We start from the raw sequence: 19,408 nt of genomic DNA on the forward strand, positions 1-19,408 counted from the left end.
GCCAGCACCAGCCTGGCTCAGGGCTGCTGGCCGCATGGAAAATGATCTGTCATGACCCCCTCTAGGATTCTGAGACACAAGTAGTGTCCGCATCGGGGCGCCTGGGTGGCTCAGTCGGTTAAGCATCCGACTTCGGCTCAGGTCATGATCTCACCGTTCGTAGGTTCGAGCCCCAAGTCAGGCTCCGTGCTGACAGCTCAGAGCCTGGAGCCTCCTTCAGATCCTGTGCCTCTCTCTCTCTGCCCCTCCCCTACTCACGCTCTGTCTCTCTCTCTCAAAAATAAATAAAAACATTAAAAAAACAAAGCAAAACAAAAAACCAAGTAGTATCAGCATCTGCAAACCACGACCAAGAGTTTAATCACAAGCACGCAACCTTATTATTACATCATTAGCAGAGCAGAGGGGTGGAGCCTGACATGGAAATACACATTACAATCTCTTTGTCTCCCCGGAAGTTGCCAAACGCAGTTCACCATAGTTAGGCTTCATTTCGTCCATAGTTCATGGCATATTCAAAGTCTTTAAAGCTCACAAGATCGTCTGAGTCTTGATCTACTTCCCTGGAAAATGAAATGCAAAGATATTTAGCTATTTACAAGTTATTTTTGTCAAGCTTACGCATCAAGAGCACTCCAGAATCTTTATTTCTTTGCATGTCTGTTTGGGAGAGGCCCCTACTTGAAGGCAAAAGGTGATGCCTATTTGTTTTTTTTCTACATCGATATACCTAAGGTGGGACGGAAAGGAAAAGGTATTGATTAAAACCAACAAAAATAATATATCATACATTTAAAGGAATGAAGCCAAATGCACAGGTTTTTAAAGAAAAGCAGAAATGATGTTCTTCTTCTAGTCATCCTGCATGTTTTTTCTGTGATGTGTCAATAAATACATATGCATTACACAACAGAAATGTGGAATAAACCAACAAGAGAGAAGAAAAACGTTTTGGGAACAAGCGGCGATAATGGGAGTGATTGATACCTGCACTGTACTGCCTTTACGCTCCTCGTCTCATTGAATGTCTGCATGATGCAGATGGGTCCACTTTACAGACAGAAACACTGAGCTGAGGGCGGTACACCAGTTTCACAAGACCACACTGCTACTCAAGTAGCAGACTGGGACCTCAGATCAAGATGGGTGCATTTCCAGGGGCTCCTGGGAGGCTCAGTTGGTTAGGCGTCCACCTTGGGCTCAGGTCATGATCTCATGGTTTGTGGGTTCAAGCCCTGCATCAGGCTCTATGCCGACAGCTCGGAGCCTGGAGTCTGCTTTGGATTCTGTGACTCCCTCTCTCTCTGCCCTCCCCCACTTGTGCTCTGTCTCTGTCTCTCTCTCAAAAATAAACAAACATTAAGAAAAAAAAAAAAAAGACCATTACATTCCCAAACCAAGGCTCTCTATACACTCTATTGCACGTTGCCTCTCTACTTACATAGAATATTCCAGAGAAAAGTGGTTGTGTTGCAATTTCACGTGGCTAACTCTAGCTGCCGATGTTTTCACTGGCTTCACTTGTGGCCTGGGAAGTTCTGTTAAATCCGCACAAACACCTAGGAAGCTTTGCTGACTGACCATGAGAAGCCGTGAAGATGTGAGCTTCTGGCTGGTTGGCTGAGAGTGTGGGTGGCCTCAGCTGTGTGTCCCTAGTACTGCTGAGACAGGACCATTGCTCCCTCAACAGGGACAGAAATAGCGCCCACACCACAGGGTAAGAGAACTCACATCGCACGGCATTAGCGACACATTTCGACCATTACCGGGACAAGTAACGTTTATTTAAGAAGTATGTTTGAGAGGATACCTGATGAGTAGTGGTCACAGCTCCTGGTTGGGGGCAGGGGGGACGGCATTCGAAAACAAGGCATTACATGCTTCTGATTCTGTGTCTCCCTCTCTCTGCCCCTCCCCCGTTCATGCTCTGTCTCTCTCTGTCCCAAAAATAAATAAACGTTAAAAAAAAAAATTAAAAAAAAAATAAACAAGGCATTACATTCCTTATGCGGAGCATTTGTAGTTGATGCAAACTCCGTTTTGTTGACATCCACCACGACAGAGGGCGTTTTACAGCAAAGACTGGCCCAAGTAACAGAGCCACTAATCACTGTAATAGTTTTAAAGCAGGCTTTTAAAATATTGAATTCTAAAATAAACTTTCTGAATATTTCATGCCAAAGTCTCTGAAGTCTATAATGGTTCTGGATAGTGATGATAATTTTTCATTCTTTTGAAGTAGAGAAAATCCCTACTTCTCTGCCCCAGGGCAGAACCACATTGCAGTGTGTTAGTATAAAATGACTACAGACTGTGGACGCCATTATTCTTGCGACTCCTTTTGGTAAAATACACATGATGATTTCACGCTATACAGGACCAAAAGCAGAATGTCAGCTCTCTTCTAAGGGATTAGAAATAATCAGTATCACATGTGGCTGACTATGGAATAGCAACCATCACTTTTATTAAATTAGATAATTGAAGATTTCTTAATATTGCCTAAGTATTTCCCCCAAGGAATTGGATTAGATAACTGGCCTTTTTTCTTTCCACTCTGAACTGGTATGGCTGCACTATAAATCTCAGAGGGTGAGTTAAGAGGACGACCTAGAAAAGTAATGTTTAGGATAAACTGCTTCCGAGAAAAAAAAAATATATATATATATATTTTTTTTTGGGTGTGTTTATTCACTTACCCAGATGCTGAATGCTTGCAGAAAAGGGAATCCCTTTAACTGATTTTTCTCAGTGAACAACCTTCATTGTGATTACATTAACTTATTTTCCTCGCTGTGTTTGCCAAAGCTTCCCAGCAGAAAATGGACACAGTGTAACCAAGAAGTGTTAAAATGGAAATGTTTACTCACAAGGTCTGTGGTGGCATTTTATTCACGTAATGAATGGAGGAATGTTATGTTTATATTTGTAATGAGACATGGTACAATACTTTCTATCTTCTGGCTTTTCCTCCTCCATATATATATATATATATATATATATATATATATACACACATACACACACGTATATACATATGTGAATATAATATAATATAATATAATATAATATAATATAAGAGAGGGCTGGCTGTCTCAAGGAGAGGGAAGAGGAAATTCACATTGCAGAGCTATAATTTGAAAAGCTAAAACATACTGTTTTTCATTGCAGGCGGAATTACTCTGAACAGGGAAGGTTTCACAGCACCCACACTTGAATCACGGCGTGACAGAAGGGCAGATATGGCTGGTGGGTAGAAGTAGTGTGCACTGAGATGAGGAGACGTCATTAGGTACCAAGTTGCACCATTTCCGTTCACCGCATTCACCCTCAACAGTTCCCTCTAGTTCTGAGAGGTGAGGGTGCCGTCTCTTCGTCAGCAGCACAACATGTCGCGCTAAAATCCCCCACCAACTCGAAATGAACTCAGGGACGGGGAGAACTTTCTCTGGTTTCTGGCCGTGTCCCCACCTCTCGGCCCAGGGGAGACAACAAATGTCTGCAGAGTGGAAGAATTTGTGGAACCAACGAATCTGGAGCGAGAGTAGACAACATTATGGAATATCTACTACCTCCCGGGAGGGGGCTGGGGCGGGGGGGGGGTCAGAGAAAGAGAGCACCTCATCGCTGTTTTTATGGAGTCTGGAAACTAGCCAGAGAAAGAATACACACCGCAGAAGGCCCCCAGGAACCACCCCTCGGGGACCCGTAAGCGAGAGTCAGCTATGGTCTCCACGCCCAATCGCATTTTGTGAACACAGGCTAGGTACAAGAGAGACCAAGTGAGAGACGAATTTTGGAAAATGAGACTGCAGAGCAGAACACAGATGGAAGGAGTCCCTTGGGTGTCGGGCTGAACAATACAAAGATAGATATAGAGCAAGACATTGGAAACTGAGGCAGACACCTGCCACGTCTGAGTCTACCCTGCCCGAGAGCCGAAGCCCGGGCACTTGAATCCAGCTACGTGGTAGCTCTTCACCAGACACGAGGACACGGATGCAGATGAGTATATAAGCTTCTATCTCAGAACTGGCTTTTCAAAGGAATTAATAAGGCTCCTGCGGATGTACGAGGGGAAAATAAATGCTGTTAACAACAATAACGGCTTTCCAGAAACGTCGGTCCAGCTAAATGAAAGGCCTTCCGGCTGGCTTGTTTCTGAAATGCAAAAGGGACTGACTTGTGGAGCAGAGACTCAGGAGAGCTGAGCTGTTCTGTGTAACTCAGCACGAACAACTGAGGCCCCTCGGGGTGGAAGGGCATGACAAGCCAGATAAAAGAGAGAGCGCGAAGAAGGGGCCGCCGAGAAGCGGGAGGCTGGGATGCTATGTGAAGGGAAATGGCCCATGAGAAAGCCTGCACTGATGCAGCGATCAGAAGCCCTTTAATCAACCTCTTCGTGTACCGTGTGCTTCAAAGGCGTCCGTATCACTTGGTATAACCTCCCCTATCGTCAGCAAGGGGTGCGACAGGCTCGCACTCTACTAGGGATGCTGTTTGGGGTGGGGTGGGGGTCTGTGTGGACCTAGAGGCTGAAGACCGAGTTAGCAGATGAGTTCCACCTGAGCAGGTGCAGAAGCAAGCGAGAAAAGTAAGTGGGGAATGGTCAGATGCATCAACCGAATTAATGCAGAGAAACGAGAGCGCAGAGTCATAGGCCTTCCAGGAGCTGTACAAAAGCGTGGGAAGTGCTTTAAAATCCCGCAGGGTGTAGACTGGGGCTTCCAGACGACGCTATTTGAACTGTGAAGCACAGAAACACCCAGGCGGGTACTGGGCTATCTTGAGAATTTCAGGCAAGACCAGACTCTGTCCATTTAGCTAGGTTCTGGCAGTTTTCTGTTAAACTATAAACATTTTCTGACTCATAAGTGGTTATAATTACTTTCATCAGCATGAGCTTTAACATTTGTCTCTTTTGTCCTGATTGGTTAAGCAAGATTCTGTTCTCTCCTTTTTGTGACGCTGTGTGGACTCCAACGTCCCTGCCTTGCAAGGAGCCAGGGTTTCATACTGTGAATCTTTTACTAAGGTAGGACATAGTGTTGCTTTAATACATTCTGAAGAGAAACATAGGGTTTTTTCTAATTTTAAAAATATGTAGAGTGTTTTTCACAAGTAGTAAACGTTTCTTGTACAAAAATATTTACGTGATAACCATCTCTTGTGATGTCTTCAAAGTAGTAATTTCTTGGAAAACAAGTTTTTGTAAAATAATTTAAGAGTGCCGCCTGGCCAGGTCTCCAAAGCCAGATTTCAGATTGGAGTACGTGCTTTTGCCCAAGTTACTTAAAAAAGATTACATATGTGATTTTTAAAAATTAAAAATGAGGAATGGAGTGTCTGGGTGGCACAGTCGGTTAAGCGTCCGACTTCGGCTCAGGTCATGATCTCGCGGTTTGTGGGTTCGAGCCCTGCGTCGGGCTCTGTGCTGACAGCTCGGAGCCTGGAGCCGGCTTCAGATTCTGTGTCTCCCTCTCTCTTGACCCCACCCCCCCGTTCATGCTCTGTCTCTCTCTGTCTCTCTCTGTCTCAAAAATAAATAAACATTAAAAAAAATAATAAAATAAAATGATAGACTATAAAAGTGATATTTTTAAGTGCCAACAAGAATACGAACTAGAATGTATTATAATTGCAATCTGAGAAACATGTAACTCATTTGGGCAGAACTTAAATGTGAAATGTTAAGTGGAAACTTCTCTTACGGGTTACTTTGTCTTAAAATATTCCTTAATATTATTGATATTTTTCAACCGAAGGAATATTTTCTTTTAGTCCCAATTTTCTAAAAAGATGGCCGTCTTTTACAATGCATAAAGCCTCACCAGCTAGGGCAGGGTTTGGGCCGGACAATTATTGTGGGGGCTGTCCCGTGCACTGCAGGGATCAGGAATTTTAGCAGCATCCCTGGTTTCTACCCCTGAGATGTCAGTAGCACACTCTCTCCTCGCTCCCCAGCTTTGACAGCCCAAAACGTCTCCAAATATTGCCAAGTGTCCCTTGAGGGACAAAATTATCCCTGGTTGAAAAGCACTAAGCTAGAGGAACCAAAGTTGGAGACGATTCTTTGGAACATTCCAGCTAAATCTATACTTACTAAAATAATTGCTTTAAAGACTTTTTTTTTTAAAAAAAACAGGTGATTTCAGGGGCAGCTGAGGCACACATGTTCCTTGGATGGATTATGCAGATAATTGCCTCAACACTCTGCTTGCCGACGCTAAGGTTCTGAATTGAGCCCAGAGAAGACCGCACTTGAGAGGCAAGCTCGTGGTATGATAACAGAGCCAGTGACAGGCATATCTGTGTTCCCAGCAAACACACTGACAGACAGCAATTATTTTGAGTCACTGTGATAGTCACACAGGGTTTTGAAAGTTGACGGTGTATTTGATTCACCTGAAACATGAATGAGAAATTTAATGTGGAGGCAAAGATTTAAATTAGAAAAGTTTTCTTAGTGGAATTTTTGGGGTGGGGAAAAAGGAGAGAGAATCTCTCTCTCTTTGATTCTTTATGGAATAATTTAAACTAAAGTCAAAACTGCCATCACATTAGGGACAAAGCTGTCATCCTGACTGAACAGTGAGAATAAAAATTACCCTCCAAGCAAGAAGCCCCTGCTGGGGATGAGAGGACCCGCCAATTGAAGATGTGATGATGACAGCTTCTCCCGCAAGCAGCCTTCTCTTCTGAGGAACCCGCTGGTTCTTTCCACAGGCGTGCTTGCCTCTTTGTTGATGAGAGTCCTGCAGGGCTCTATGGCAATCCAGTTGGTAATGTGTTTATTAATTTTACCTTTTTAAAGACATGTGTTAAGAAAAGCCATTCAGACACGCAGGAGAGATTAAAAAAAAAAAAAAAGATATGTAGATGATTTCTGGTCTTTTCTAGGCGCCTGCGTGACTTTGGCTGTGCAGTGTGAGGTTGACTCCCCACGTGCCCACCTCGTGTTCTCGCCCCCCATCATTTAGCCCAGCCATGGCTGGAGGGCCTCCCCTCAGGACACCCCACACCGAGTATCTCTCACTGTCTTCCTGGGACTGCTAACACTGGGTGTGGTCCTCACATACATGCAATCTGGAAGGATGAAAAACTAAGGAGGTAACACACCCCACGGGACGACCCTTGCCCAGTGAGGGAACAGGCGTCAGTGGATATCAGCTCGCTCCTGTCCCTCAGGCAGGCAGCCTGCTCTGAGGTCGTAGTCTTGGCTCACTGGAGGTTCTCGTGGGATTGAGCTCTAGTTGCTTCCAGAAGGGACGAACCCTTTGTTAACACACGGTTAACAGACCCTTTGTAGGGGCTTTGGCCTTCATTCTCTGTTCTGCTCGTGCTCCCTGCGGCCATCTTCCAAACAAACAAACTGAATGTGATTCCTCATTGCAAGGTCCGCTTTCAGTAAGATCCCAGGCTGAGACATAGTAGAAAGTTTATTTCGAGAGGTGAAGTTCCCGTGGGGCACCTGGATCGTCATCAGCAATAACATGCCATGTTAAGGGTCTCATTCAGGTAAGAGGGACCTCACTACTTGAAATAGATCAGTGGGTTCCTCTACTTGGAAAATGTTTTAGAGCCAATGAAATAATGCCTTTAAGAAGAGCTCTGAAGTTTTAAGCTCCAGACAACTGCCATGTCAGGGGTCACCAGAAAATGACAGGAGAGGCATTCTCTAATATACATGGCTTATTTAATGATATTTAGTCTGTCAACAATTAGTTGTTCCTTCAGCATGAGACAATATATTCCTAAGTAGAAGAGAGGGCCTTTTGGATACAGAGGTACAGCTATGGACCGGCCATGAGTCGTAGGTGGTAGAATTGGCCACGTAGGATGAACTGTGAAGGATAAAAGGATGGCCAGATCACGTCAGGAACAAAGAATGACACAAGCCAGGCAAGACTTTGGCCTCATTAGGACCAGGCTCGGCTCTCTAGATGAAAGACAACAGTGGATGCTGTTAGATCCTTCCCCAGCATCCATCCTACACCCTCTGTGCTGCTCAGCAGCTATGTGATTTGGGGGGGATGGTTTCCCATCCCAAGTTCCAGAAGTGGGATCTACAGCCAATCACTAATAATCCTACCATCCTAACCACAGCGATTGGGTTCAAGGATTGACTGGCCAATTGGGACATGACATCTCTCCCCTGGCCACTATGGACTGGTAAAGAGTTGGCTCAACCATAATGAAGCCTAGGAGTTTTGTTTGTGGGCGAAGGAGAAGCCCTTCCTGGGATGCAGAGGCGAGGCTCGGTACGACCATAGTCCTTTTTCTACCGCACCGATGCAATCTCCATTTGTTCTGGGAGCCAATGGTGTATTGATCCAAAAATTTCTGCACGTGCTTGTAAATGTCAATTATCAGCTTTGCGAATGAGGCTACACACAGCTTTGCGAATGGGGTGAAAGAGTCAAAACAGCAGAGCGAGCTGGAGCCTAATCAAACCAGGCTGGAAGCAGCCTGAGGTCAAAATTCTTAGTCACCTGACCCAGTAGTGTTGCTTGGTTGTTCAAGATGGTCTGAAATGGACGCCTGACGCTTTTCAGTGAAAGTGTCCTGACATGCCAGGGATCTCGTCTGAAATCTTTTCTAAACCTTGCAGTATCTGGAACTGGGTAGACATAGGATAGGCACTCATAAAGACAGTATTTTTGAAATGATTATTCCACTTCAAAACGAACCCGGAAATAATTCAGATTTTCCTGTTAGGTGCTATCTCAAGATTCTGGATTATTCTCCACAATCCTGCATTCAAAGAAGTTACTTTTCTTGCCGTATCCAGCAAAAATCCCTGTTTGCAGTGCCTTAACTGTGAGGCTATTGGCGGGACCAGTATGGTTTTTTCCTTAAAGAGCGACAGGATAGATTCCCCCGTCCAAGACAAAAAAGAAAAATGGATGTGAAATGCAGTCACAGCTGGCAAAAGTGATTAACTATAAATAATGACTCACTTTTTCCTATTTACTAGGTTTTAAAAATGAGGAGGCTTATTTAAAGCTAGAAATATTTTAAAAGGAGGAAAGAATGTAATTTCAGTATGCTTGATTATTGACTACTTGTGGGCATGTGGATAAATGCAATCAACATACGGCCCAATGCCTCACTTCCGGCAAATAGTTTCATATTCCTTCCCTGTCAAGTGTTTTAGCAGAGCTGCTAATAAACAGTGACATGGTCTTTTTTCTCAGTTTGAATCTCTGGAAGAGAAATGGTGATGTAAGAAAATAGCACAGATCAGACAGCTTTAAGGATAAAGAACAAAAGCCAAAGTGAACATCTTTGAAGTAATTATAAAGAAAAATCTGGTTCCTATGCTTTAGGGTCACAAGCTCTTCCATTCCTTCCCCACAGCAGAGTCTGTATGACAGGCTCACTCTGACTATGGTGGGGGTCGGGGTGGGGGGCAGCGTGGTTCAGCAGACATGGCCTAGGAGTGAGCTTTCATCTCAGGGAGGCTGTGTGACCTTGGGCAAGTGTCTTAGCTGCTCTGAATCCCAAGCTCTTCACTTGTCAAATAGAATGTTTGGGCTATGACTTGCCAAGATTTGATACAGCTCCAAATTTTGACGGATCTAAGTTGGATTTTAACTTAGTGTCTTTGTGCATAGAAAATTTAAAAATACAACCAAACTCCTGTTAGCTATTTTTGCCTTCAAAAAGTACTCTGAATCTTTAACCCTGCAGACAGTTGTAAAGAACCATACACATATATGAATGTAAATGGGGGAAAAATGATCCTGCCTTCAACAGTGTGAAATATGAATGGAGATAAAGCCATTTCTATTTCAAATATATAATCACTTCAGCTGAGATATCTAGTATCATCTTGAACTTGATTATGAGATAAAAGAAATGGGACAGAGATGGCAATCATTTAATCTCTTAAGAACAGCTATTCTGAAGAGCTTTTCACTCTCTGCTCAATAGATTTCTCGCAGGTTATGATCCGGCTAGAAAGAAAGCATAATGATGAGGAAAATTATGTTTTCAATAACACACGCTTTTACAGTACAAGTCCTTCCACAAAGGAGGCAATAAAATGAACTCTGACCACTTTAACAGATGGCGTAATGGCTCAGTGCACAGATGTGGCCTCTCTGAAAGCAACAAGTTCATATCCTTGACTGGAGGTTTAGGAATGAGCTGAACTTTCAAGTGTAATGTGGGAAAGATTACATACTTCCAGACAAGAAAGCTGAGTATTAGTGGGTTCAGAGGCTTGGAGAGATGGACCAAAAGAATAAGGCTTAATGAGCTTCATTTTGCTAATGCAACAAACAGACTTGAAGTTGAAATATGAACTATAAACATTCGAGCCGTTTATAAATCCCTAATAACATTGTTAGCCACTGTGTGCTAGGAAGCTTGCTTTTTAAAAGCATACTTCCTCGGAGTCAGAAGACACCAATGTCAAATAATGCTTATTTTCTCTAATGGTGTCATGTTTTCAAATAGAACATGTTTTTAATGATACACGACAGGAAGGGTTTTCTGTTTGCTTAGTTGTTTGTTTGTTTCATTTTATTTTATTTTTTTTTTAAATTTTTTAATGTTTATTTATTTTTGAGAGACAGAGAGAGACAGAACATGAACGGGGGAGGGTCAGAGAGAGAGGGAGACACAGAATCAGAAGCAGGCTCCAGGCTCTGAACTGTCGGTACAGAGCCTGATGCGGGGCTCGAACTCGCGGACCATGAGATCATGACCTGAGCCGAAGTCGGGCGCTTAACCGACCGAGCCACCCAGGCGCCCCTGTTTGTTTCATTTTAAAGGAAATTTGATAAATTGTACCGCAAGTTTATCTGGAAAAGTAAACGCACCAGAAGATTGAGAATACTTTTTAGGAAATAAACATGTATCAAAACATAACACAGAGCTTCGGTAATTAAAAGTGTGATTAAGGCCCAGCAATCAATGAGCGAGAACGGCATCCAGAACGTGCATATAGGAACTCACCAAAGGTGAGAGGAAGCAAGACAAGGAGCTGGGATAATGGGTCATCCATTCCGACATGGGTAAAGTTTGATTCCGTGGCAGAGCCTGCCACGTGTTCAACAAAATTTATTTGCTTCTCTTCCTAAACCACACGCTCCAGCCTCCCTGACAATTAGATGAGACTGGGAGTTCTGGCAACAGAATGATAATAATATAATAACAGAAAAACAAACACTAGCCATTGCCCCATCTAATTAAAAGCACTCACATTTCAAAGGAGAGCACAGGACCTGACAGTCACCCTAGGGACTATGACATGGCCAAATCACACTATGTCAGCAGAGCCTCACCAGAAATCCGAGGGACTTGCTCTATATAGCTTAAAGAAACATTGTTTTAAAATTCTATCAGGTCAGGTTTTTGTTTTTGTTTTTCCATTAAATGACGATGTAACAATTTATAAAAATTAATGCTTTTAATTGTTTACACTTTAGTTTTAAATAATCCATTTAGGAAAATAAGATTTTACATCTCAGCCCATTTCCAATTGATGTGCATCACTGAGCCAGTAGGAAATCTGGCCTTAGTTCAGAATAATTATAATAAATTACTTATGCCTTCGTTTACAACATGATCCCACCATTTGAAACCTCTGGGTCTGTGGACAGTAATAAACAACATAGAAAATAAATAACATTTCATAATGAAACAATTCCCTCACATTATCAGAAGCTCTCTATTAATAAAGCCTACCTATAATCACAAAGTCACGCCAAATGGAATGACCACGAGGGCTTTTAATATGAGAATTTCAGTCGAAAGAGATAAAGAAGGTTCAGAGGGCATATGACAAGTGTTTAGAATATTATGAGATGCAGAGAATGTGCACACGGCTAAATTAATCAAATCCTAGGCTAAGACCAAGGGACTCCAAGTGTAAGTTCAGAGGGGATATTTTAGGACTGAAACCTGGGAGTGCTTCTTCATGTAACAGCTAGAAAACAGGACTTGTGTTCTATCCCTGAAATGAAAATGAAATTCTCAAGGTTGATACGGGGATGGGGGAAGATAGGAGGATGCACCCTCCTTAATAAGGTCTCACAGATTCCATGATACCCCCTCCTGCCCAGCACCGAGAATTACTTCTGAGGTGGGTGACCACTGTACTAGAAGCTGACGTGGCATTGACCTTGCTGGGTAGGTGGATGGGGGAGAAGCGCTGAGCAAAGGAACTGGCTCATCATGAGGGTTTCAGCAATGCGTAAATCACTAAGGGATACTGGGGTGCTGGTGGGCTCTTTCTAGCCTTGAGAAGAAACCGGCCTCTCCTATAAATGGCCACGCTAATACTGATTTCAGGGATTCAAATTACTAGCCCCATCCAGCGTGACATTTTCTGCCCATTATCTAGTCTTTCATGCCTCCAGGCAGGGCCACATCATTGATTACGGAGATTTTCAGCCACTAAAAAAGATCTAGATCATCATTAAAGACATTAAGTGTTGATCTGCGCTGACTAAGTGAGTTAAAAGGTTCGTGCCCTTCTAGTAACAACTCAAAGAGGATGTTTCAGGATATTTATTAAACAAATTAAGTATTTACATTATGCTCGAGCACAGAGGCACAGTCACTGAGTGCGTAAGTGTGAGAAGATGAAACGGAGAAAATTGATGGTGGCAAAACTCTGCTTTTTCGGTTTCCTAGAAGTGGGGGCTGAGGACCCACCAAACGCTTGGGAAGGAGTCTGAACTGGGCAGGCATCAATGGCATCCTGATGACCACCTGCACAAATCTTTTTAACGTCGTCGAACTAAGTTAACCAAAAAGAAGTTCACCTTGACTCCCAAAGTTTTCCTTCTAGAATGTACAGAAAAGCGGTGATGAAGAGTTGGAGAGACAAGTTAGGGTATCCCCTTCAAAGCCTAAAGAAAATGGTATTATTTCTCCTACAATTCCCCACCCTCCACAATTAAAAATTTTAATGCCATAGGGGTGCCTGGGTGGCTCAGTCAGTTAAGCATCCGGCTTCGGCTCAGGTCACAATCTCACGGCTCGTGAGTTCGAGCCCCGCGTCGGGCTCTGTGCTGACAGTTCAGAGCCTGGAGCCTGCTGCGGATTCTGCGTCTCCCTCTCTCTCTCTGCCCCTCCCCTGCTCATGCTCTGTCTCTTTCTCTCAAAAATAAACAGACATTAAAAAAAAATTTTTAATGCCGTAATGATAATGGACCCCCCAAATAAAAATATTTTCTTTAGCCTGTGGTGCACACTATGGTAAAAGAACCCATGTTTTCTCGAATACAGCAACAGTCCATGAATACTAGTCCATCTGTGTGATGATTATTATTAGTTTTCCTCCTTACTGGGCTGTAACCTTGCAGTGGGCTGAGACCACATACATCTAGTTCACTGTGTGTTCTCTACACCTGACGCAGTGCCTGGCCCACAGTGGATGCAAGAAATGTGTGCTGAATATCTGAACACATGAACAGGAAAGTTTGGACACAGGAAAAAAGAAATATTCACCATCCCATGATCTAGAACCAATTGCTATGATCATTTTGGTACTTCTCCTGCTGATTAGCATAAGAGTATTTAATATCCTTCTATTTTAAATTTTTTTTTTAACGTTTATTTATTTTTGAGACAGAGAGAGAGCATGAACGGGGGAGGGTCACAGAGAGAGGGAGACACAGAATCTGAAACAGGCTCCAGGCTCTGAGCTGTCAGCTCAAAGCCCGACGCGGGGCTCGAACCCACGGACCGTGAGATCATGACCTGAGCTGAAGTCGGACGCTTAACCGACCGAGCCACCCAGGCACCCCTTTTAATTTTTTTTTTAAATTTTTTTTTTTAACGTTTATTTATTTTTGAGACAGAGAGAGACAGAGCATGAACAGGGGAGGGTCACAGAGAGAGTAATATCCTTCTATTTTAAACACAATATAAACATTCTCCTCCCCCGCCCCCCCAATGCTATGGCTTCATTTTCATTTTGTAAATTTTTTTTTTAAGTTTTTATTTATTTACTGAGAGAGAGAGAGAGCCAGCAAGCAGGGGAGGGGCAGAGAGAAAAGGAGAGACAGAATCCCCATCAGGCTCCATACAGGGCAGAGCCCGATGAGGGGCTCGAACCCATGAACGTGAGATCATGACCTGAGTCGAATGCCTAACCAACTGAACGACCCAGATGCCTCATTCACTTTCATTTTTAATGGCTATATATGATTTTATCAAATGGATTTTTAATAATTTACTTATTTGTTGGACTTTGAAAAAGCCCCAGTCTTTTTGTTTTTATAAATATGTCAGTGAACACATTCACTAAAAATGCTTTTTCTTAGAAATAGGCTAGTGAGTTCATTTACTCATTCATGGGACACACACTGAGAGCCCGCTAGGGACCAGGGGCATTAGGTTCTGAAGATATATGGGTGAGCAACAAAGAAACAGAGTTCCTTGCAGCTTTTAGCCACCAGAGAGAATTAAGTAATTCTGAGCAAAGTAAAATCACCACTGTGCTAAGTGCTCTGAAGGAAAGAGAGAAGGTGCTACTAGACGGTGGGATGCAGGACCGGGCGGGGAGGTCAAGGCCTCGATCTTTTTTTTTTTTTTTTTTTTAACATTTATTTATTTTTGAGACAGAGAGAGACAGAGCATGAACGGGGGAGGGGCAGAGAGAGAGGGAGACACAGAATCCGAAGCAGGCTCCAGGCTCTGAGCCATCAGCCCAGAGCCCGACGCGGGGCTCGAACCCACGGACCGCAAGATCGTGACCTGAGCTGAAGTCGGACGCCCAACCGACTGAGCCACCCAGGCGCCCCGGTGAAGGCCTCGATCTTAAGGAAGCCGAACGGGGCCGAGATCTGAGGGATGAGAGCTAGTTGGGAGGTGCAGAAGGGCTTTCCAGGCAGATGTAATGGCCTATGTGAGTGCCTCATGGCAAGAGAGAGCAAGAAATGTTCAAGGAATGGAAAGAGTGACTGTGGCCAGAGCACAGAGTGAGGAAGAGGGTGCAGCTGAATGAGGCTGGGGGGCAAGGGGGATGAGACTTTTCTGGAGCTCGCAAGCCATGTAAGGGTTTCGATCATAATCCAAAGAGCACAGGAAGACGTGGCGAGCTTCGAGGAGAGAGCTAATGTGCTTAAGTAGAAATTCTGAAAGTTCCTCCTTGCTGCGGTAGGCAGAACCATGGCCCTCCCAAAGACATCCACGTCCTAATCCCCAGAACGTGTGGTGATGCCACATGGCAAAGGAAGACTGGGGCTGCTGGTGGGATTAGGGTTGCTGACCTTAAAATGGGGGAGATTATCCCAGATTATCCAGGTGCATCCAATGTAATCTCGAGGGCCCTTAAAAGTGGAAGAGGGAAGTAGGAGACTCAGGAAGAGTCAGAGAGAACTTGGGAGATGTGAAGACATCGCCTATGAAAATGGAGGAAGGTGCCACGAGCCACGGAATGCAGGCAGCCTCCAGAAGCTCCAGAAGGGCGAGGAAGAGAATTTGCCCCTAGAGCCTCCAGAAGTGAGGCAGCACCGCTGACCCCTTGATTTTAGGCCAGCGGGGTCGCTTTGCATTTCTGACTTCCAGAACTAAAAGGCGATACGTGTGTGCTGTTTTAAGTCACTAAGTCTGTGGTAAATTGTGACAGCAGCCACAGGAGATGACCACAAGGGGGAGGACAGTGAGTTTGGTTTTGGATATTTAAGCTTTACACGTCCCTGACACGGAGAATACGAACATTTGGAAGCATTCGCCTGTTTAGCCACTCACCTCACAAGCTGTATGATCTTTAAATAAATCAATTTACCTCTCATGACCTCACTTTTATCATATACGCAACTATATTTACGGTTGGTTCCGGTTCTAAATCTCTGAGTGTATAAGCTTGGAAAGAAACAAATATGCTTTTCACTTAGATTACTGTCAGTACTTGGCAATCACCGGGGAAAAGTGATATTAAAAAGAGTGGATCTAAACCGAAGGGGGAAAAGATTCTGTTTTTTAAAAAGTACCCCAAATATAAAATAATCTGGAAATACCGTAAAAAGAAATGTGTTGAATTTGTATAAAGAACACCGCAAAATTCCACTGAGCCGTAGAAAAGGATATTTGAAAATGTGGGGGGACGTGCCATATGTGTATTCCTGGTTGGGAAGGCGAAATGTTGTAAAGGTGCCAGATTCTTCCCAATTAATTTATAGGTTGAATGCAATTTTCATCAAAACCCCAAAGGGAGGTTTTTGGAACTCCACGAAAATGACTCTACCATTCATCTGGAAAATAAACAGGGAGGAAGAGCTGAGAATGATTTGAAAACAAGAAATACTAAGTCTGAGAACATATTATAGCAACTGGGGAGAAAAAGTGTGTCTTTGGCGTAAGGACACCAGGGGATACAACGGATCACAGCCTGGAGAGGTCCCCCTGTATGTAAAAAAAAACTCAGTACAGAATATGATAATGAAGGCACTGGAGACAAATAGGGATGGTTTAAAAAATGATAATGGAAAAACTGGCTCTTTGGCAACAAAATGATTTAGATCATCACTCCATGATATATACTAAAATGAATTCTAAATACATGAAAGTTCCAGAGAGTCTTAAAATTCAAACCACAGATTCAAACCAACCACGAAAATGGAAGTGAATATTAACCTGGTCTCAAGATGAGGAAAACATTCTTAGGATAAAAGTAAATGGAAGAAACTGTGAAAGAAAAGATCACAGATTTAAATATATGAAAACCTAAAACGTCTGTACTTCAAAAAATTATAAAAAATAAGGAAAAACTGGAAAAATAGTTGTGATAAAAAATGGAGACAGGTACATACTCTCATAGAAGAAAAATGGGGGGCTCAGTCGGTTAAGCATCCGACTGCAGTTCAGGTCATGATCTCACAGTTCGTAAGTTCGAGCCCTGCATCGGGCTCTGCTGTGACAGCTCAGAGCCTGGAGCCTGCTTCAGAGTCTGTGTCTCCCTCTCTGTCTGCCCCTCCCTGGCTCACACTCTGTCTCTCTCTCTCAGAAAAATAAACCTTAAAAAAAAAAAAGAAGAAGAAATGGGCAAATGACACGAATAGAAGAAAGAGTAGAGATGGAAAACATGTGAAAATGTTCAATGTTATAAGCAATCAATGAAATAGAACAAAAAATGAGATACTATTGTCACCTGTTAGACTTGCAAAGATGTGAAAAGGAGGTAACATTGGGTCATTGCTCAGAACATGGCTAGGGACGCACATGCTGCTGGAGAGACTGTCATTTGTTAATCAGGAAACTTTGCTAATTAGGCAAAATGGTAAGAAGAATCAAGAGTTGTAAAAATGACAAAATAAGTTCATACTCCCTAATATGGGATCCCCACATCCAGGAGCCTCTCCTAAGGTAATAACAAAAGTACAAACACACTCATTGTAGAGGTATTTAAAAAGTGAAAATAGCAACATGATCACAAAGCAAAGAGGTAAAAAATAAAACAAAACTCGCATTTATTTTAACAACAAAATCCTGGAGAGCAACAGGAAATAATAAATAGCAAAATATTAACACTGATTATCTTTGGTTTGGTAGGAATGTGGTTGGTTTGTATTTTCTTTTTCGTACCCTTCCCTATTTCCAAAGTAGTCTACGAGCAGCAGTTGTTACTTCTGTAACCATCTCTCTCCCAATATGCGTGCCCACGCGCCCAAACACAAGCACGTACACACACACACACACACGCACACACACACGCACACACACCAGAATGCTTGAGCCCTCAGAGCACACACAGCCACCTCTTGTCTACCCTGCCAGCTCCCCCCTGCATGCAATCAATAGCTAAGGGAAAAATTCATGTTTGATAAAATCATCCAGAGAGTGATGGCCAACAAAGGAAAAACATTTAGCACTCCGAGGGCTTACATAATGTGAGTTTATAAGAAAGGAATGAAAGGAAAGACGTTATGGACAGAACTTTTAAAGGAATGAGCGTGTTCGAACGTGCAGCGGGCAACGCGGGTCCAGGGTGCTGCCGTCTGGGTGCACATTCCTCCGCCATAGTTTTCTTTCTGTGACTGCATGGTCTGACTATTCGGATCACTTGACACTCCTTAATAATAAATATATCCCCGTATGGAAGTTTTACTGAACACGGCTCCCAGGGGAAGAGAAAACAAAACAAAAGCCTTTTCTTAGTTAGAATTGAACCACAGGGATAAAATAACTCCACTTGGTGCTTGGTGTTACAATCTCGGAGCACTGGACGGAACAAATGCCCCCAGATGGGAACTTTTCATCTCCATTGATTCCCTGCCCCCCACTCCCACCCTCCTGAAGTGCTCTGTCTTGAGGGCTCAAGGGCCTGCCATTCGTGAGTCTCACATACTCTGGAACAAGGGAGGAAAGGCCTCTCTAACCTGCCTGCCATGCTTCCAAATTCCGACCTTCTGGCCTGAGCAATGGCATTAGTCATTCTTTCCCTTTAAGGAACTTTAGAAATTACCCAACCTACTTTTTTCATTTTACAGATGAGAAAATTAAGGCTCAGAAGCATAAAAACAGCTTTCCTAAAGTTACCTGTTCAGTTGGCAACAAAATCAGGATAGAAAACCCAGTCTCTTTATGGATAGCAGGGTTCTACACCCAGCTAATAATAATTCTGGGCTTTCGGAGGTAAAGAAGACCTTTGTCAAAAATCCACCTAGGTCCCATTTGACACTGAAAGAAAAGCCAAGTTGCAGAACACAACCAGCTCAAAGCTATGTACACGCTGCATGTAGCACTAGGACTAAGATCTCAGGACTCCTCACTTCCAACTCGTTCTCGGATTACGTGGGGATGTGGGGTAAACTCTGGATCAGGACCACTGTGTTGTGCAATCGCTCCATAGCTTTTCACAGCCATGCAGAATTGCAGGCTGCATAAGATATGGACCTGGAATGCCCTGATCCTCCTCCCATCCAGGGTGCTCCCCAGATCCTTGCAGAATAATAGCACGGACATCATTCCAATAATTTGGGGGTGAGAAAAGAAAACACGAAAACATTTCAAAATATTAGTGCTTAAAAATTATGGAGTAAGTGTACATTTGAAAATTTTCCATTCAAGTTCTTAATTATGTTTTTCTCCCGCAGATGCCGGGTTGTGCTTAAGAAAAGAGCCCTTTAGCAAAACTTGAGTTTAGCAGAAGCACTGCTATCAAAATTAGAGGAATTTCATTATGAAATCGTTTTTAATTAATACTACACAGATAGCTGTAGACTGGAGTTTTGAGCAACGGTGAGCAAATCCACCATTCAAGGGGAATGACTACCCTGGAACGTCCCGAAAAGTAGGGTTTTGCCTGAACTGGTAGAGCACCTAAATGAAAAAATAAAAGTCAATGAGAATCACGAGGAAAAGTCAAATGAGCAGACTGGAGGCGCTGCTGAGGCAAGGGGAGAATACGAAGTCTTTAGGAGCTGTAGCAACAAGACAAATGCTA

General features: G+C 43.3%; 1 protein-coding gene across 1 annotated transcript in view; it reads right to left on the reverse strand.

Annotated features, from left to right (window-relative positions):
- Positions 1-327: 327 nt before the first annotated feature.
- EFCAB11 (EF-hand calcium binding domain 11) overlaps positions 328-19,408 on the reverse strand; it is a 158,530-nt gene continuing 139,449 nt past the window's right edge. The window contains exon 6 of the mRNA XM_019461999.2: positions 328-563. Within this exon, the coding sequence (XP_019317544.1) occupies positions 482-563 (82 nt within the window). The 3' untranslated portion in view covers positions 328-481. The remainder of the gene's footprint in view (positions 564-19,408) is intronic.

This window comes from Panthera pardus, unplaced genomic scaffold (genome assembly GCF_024362965.1).
Source record: "Panthera pardus isolate Hobbes unplaced genomic scaffold, ASM2436296v1 HiC_scaffold_24, whole genome shotgun sequence".
Classification (NCBI taxonomy): Eukaryota; Metazoa; Chordata; class Mammalia; order Carnivora; family Felidae; genus Panthera; species Panthera pardus.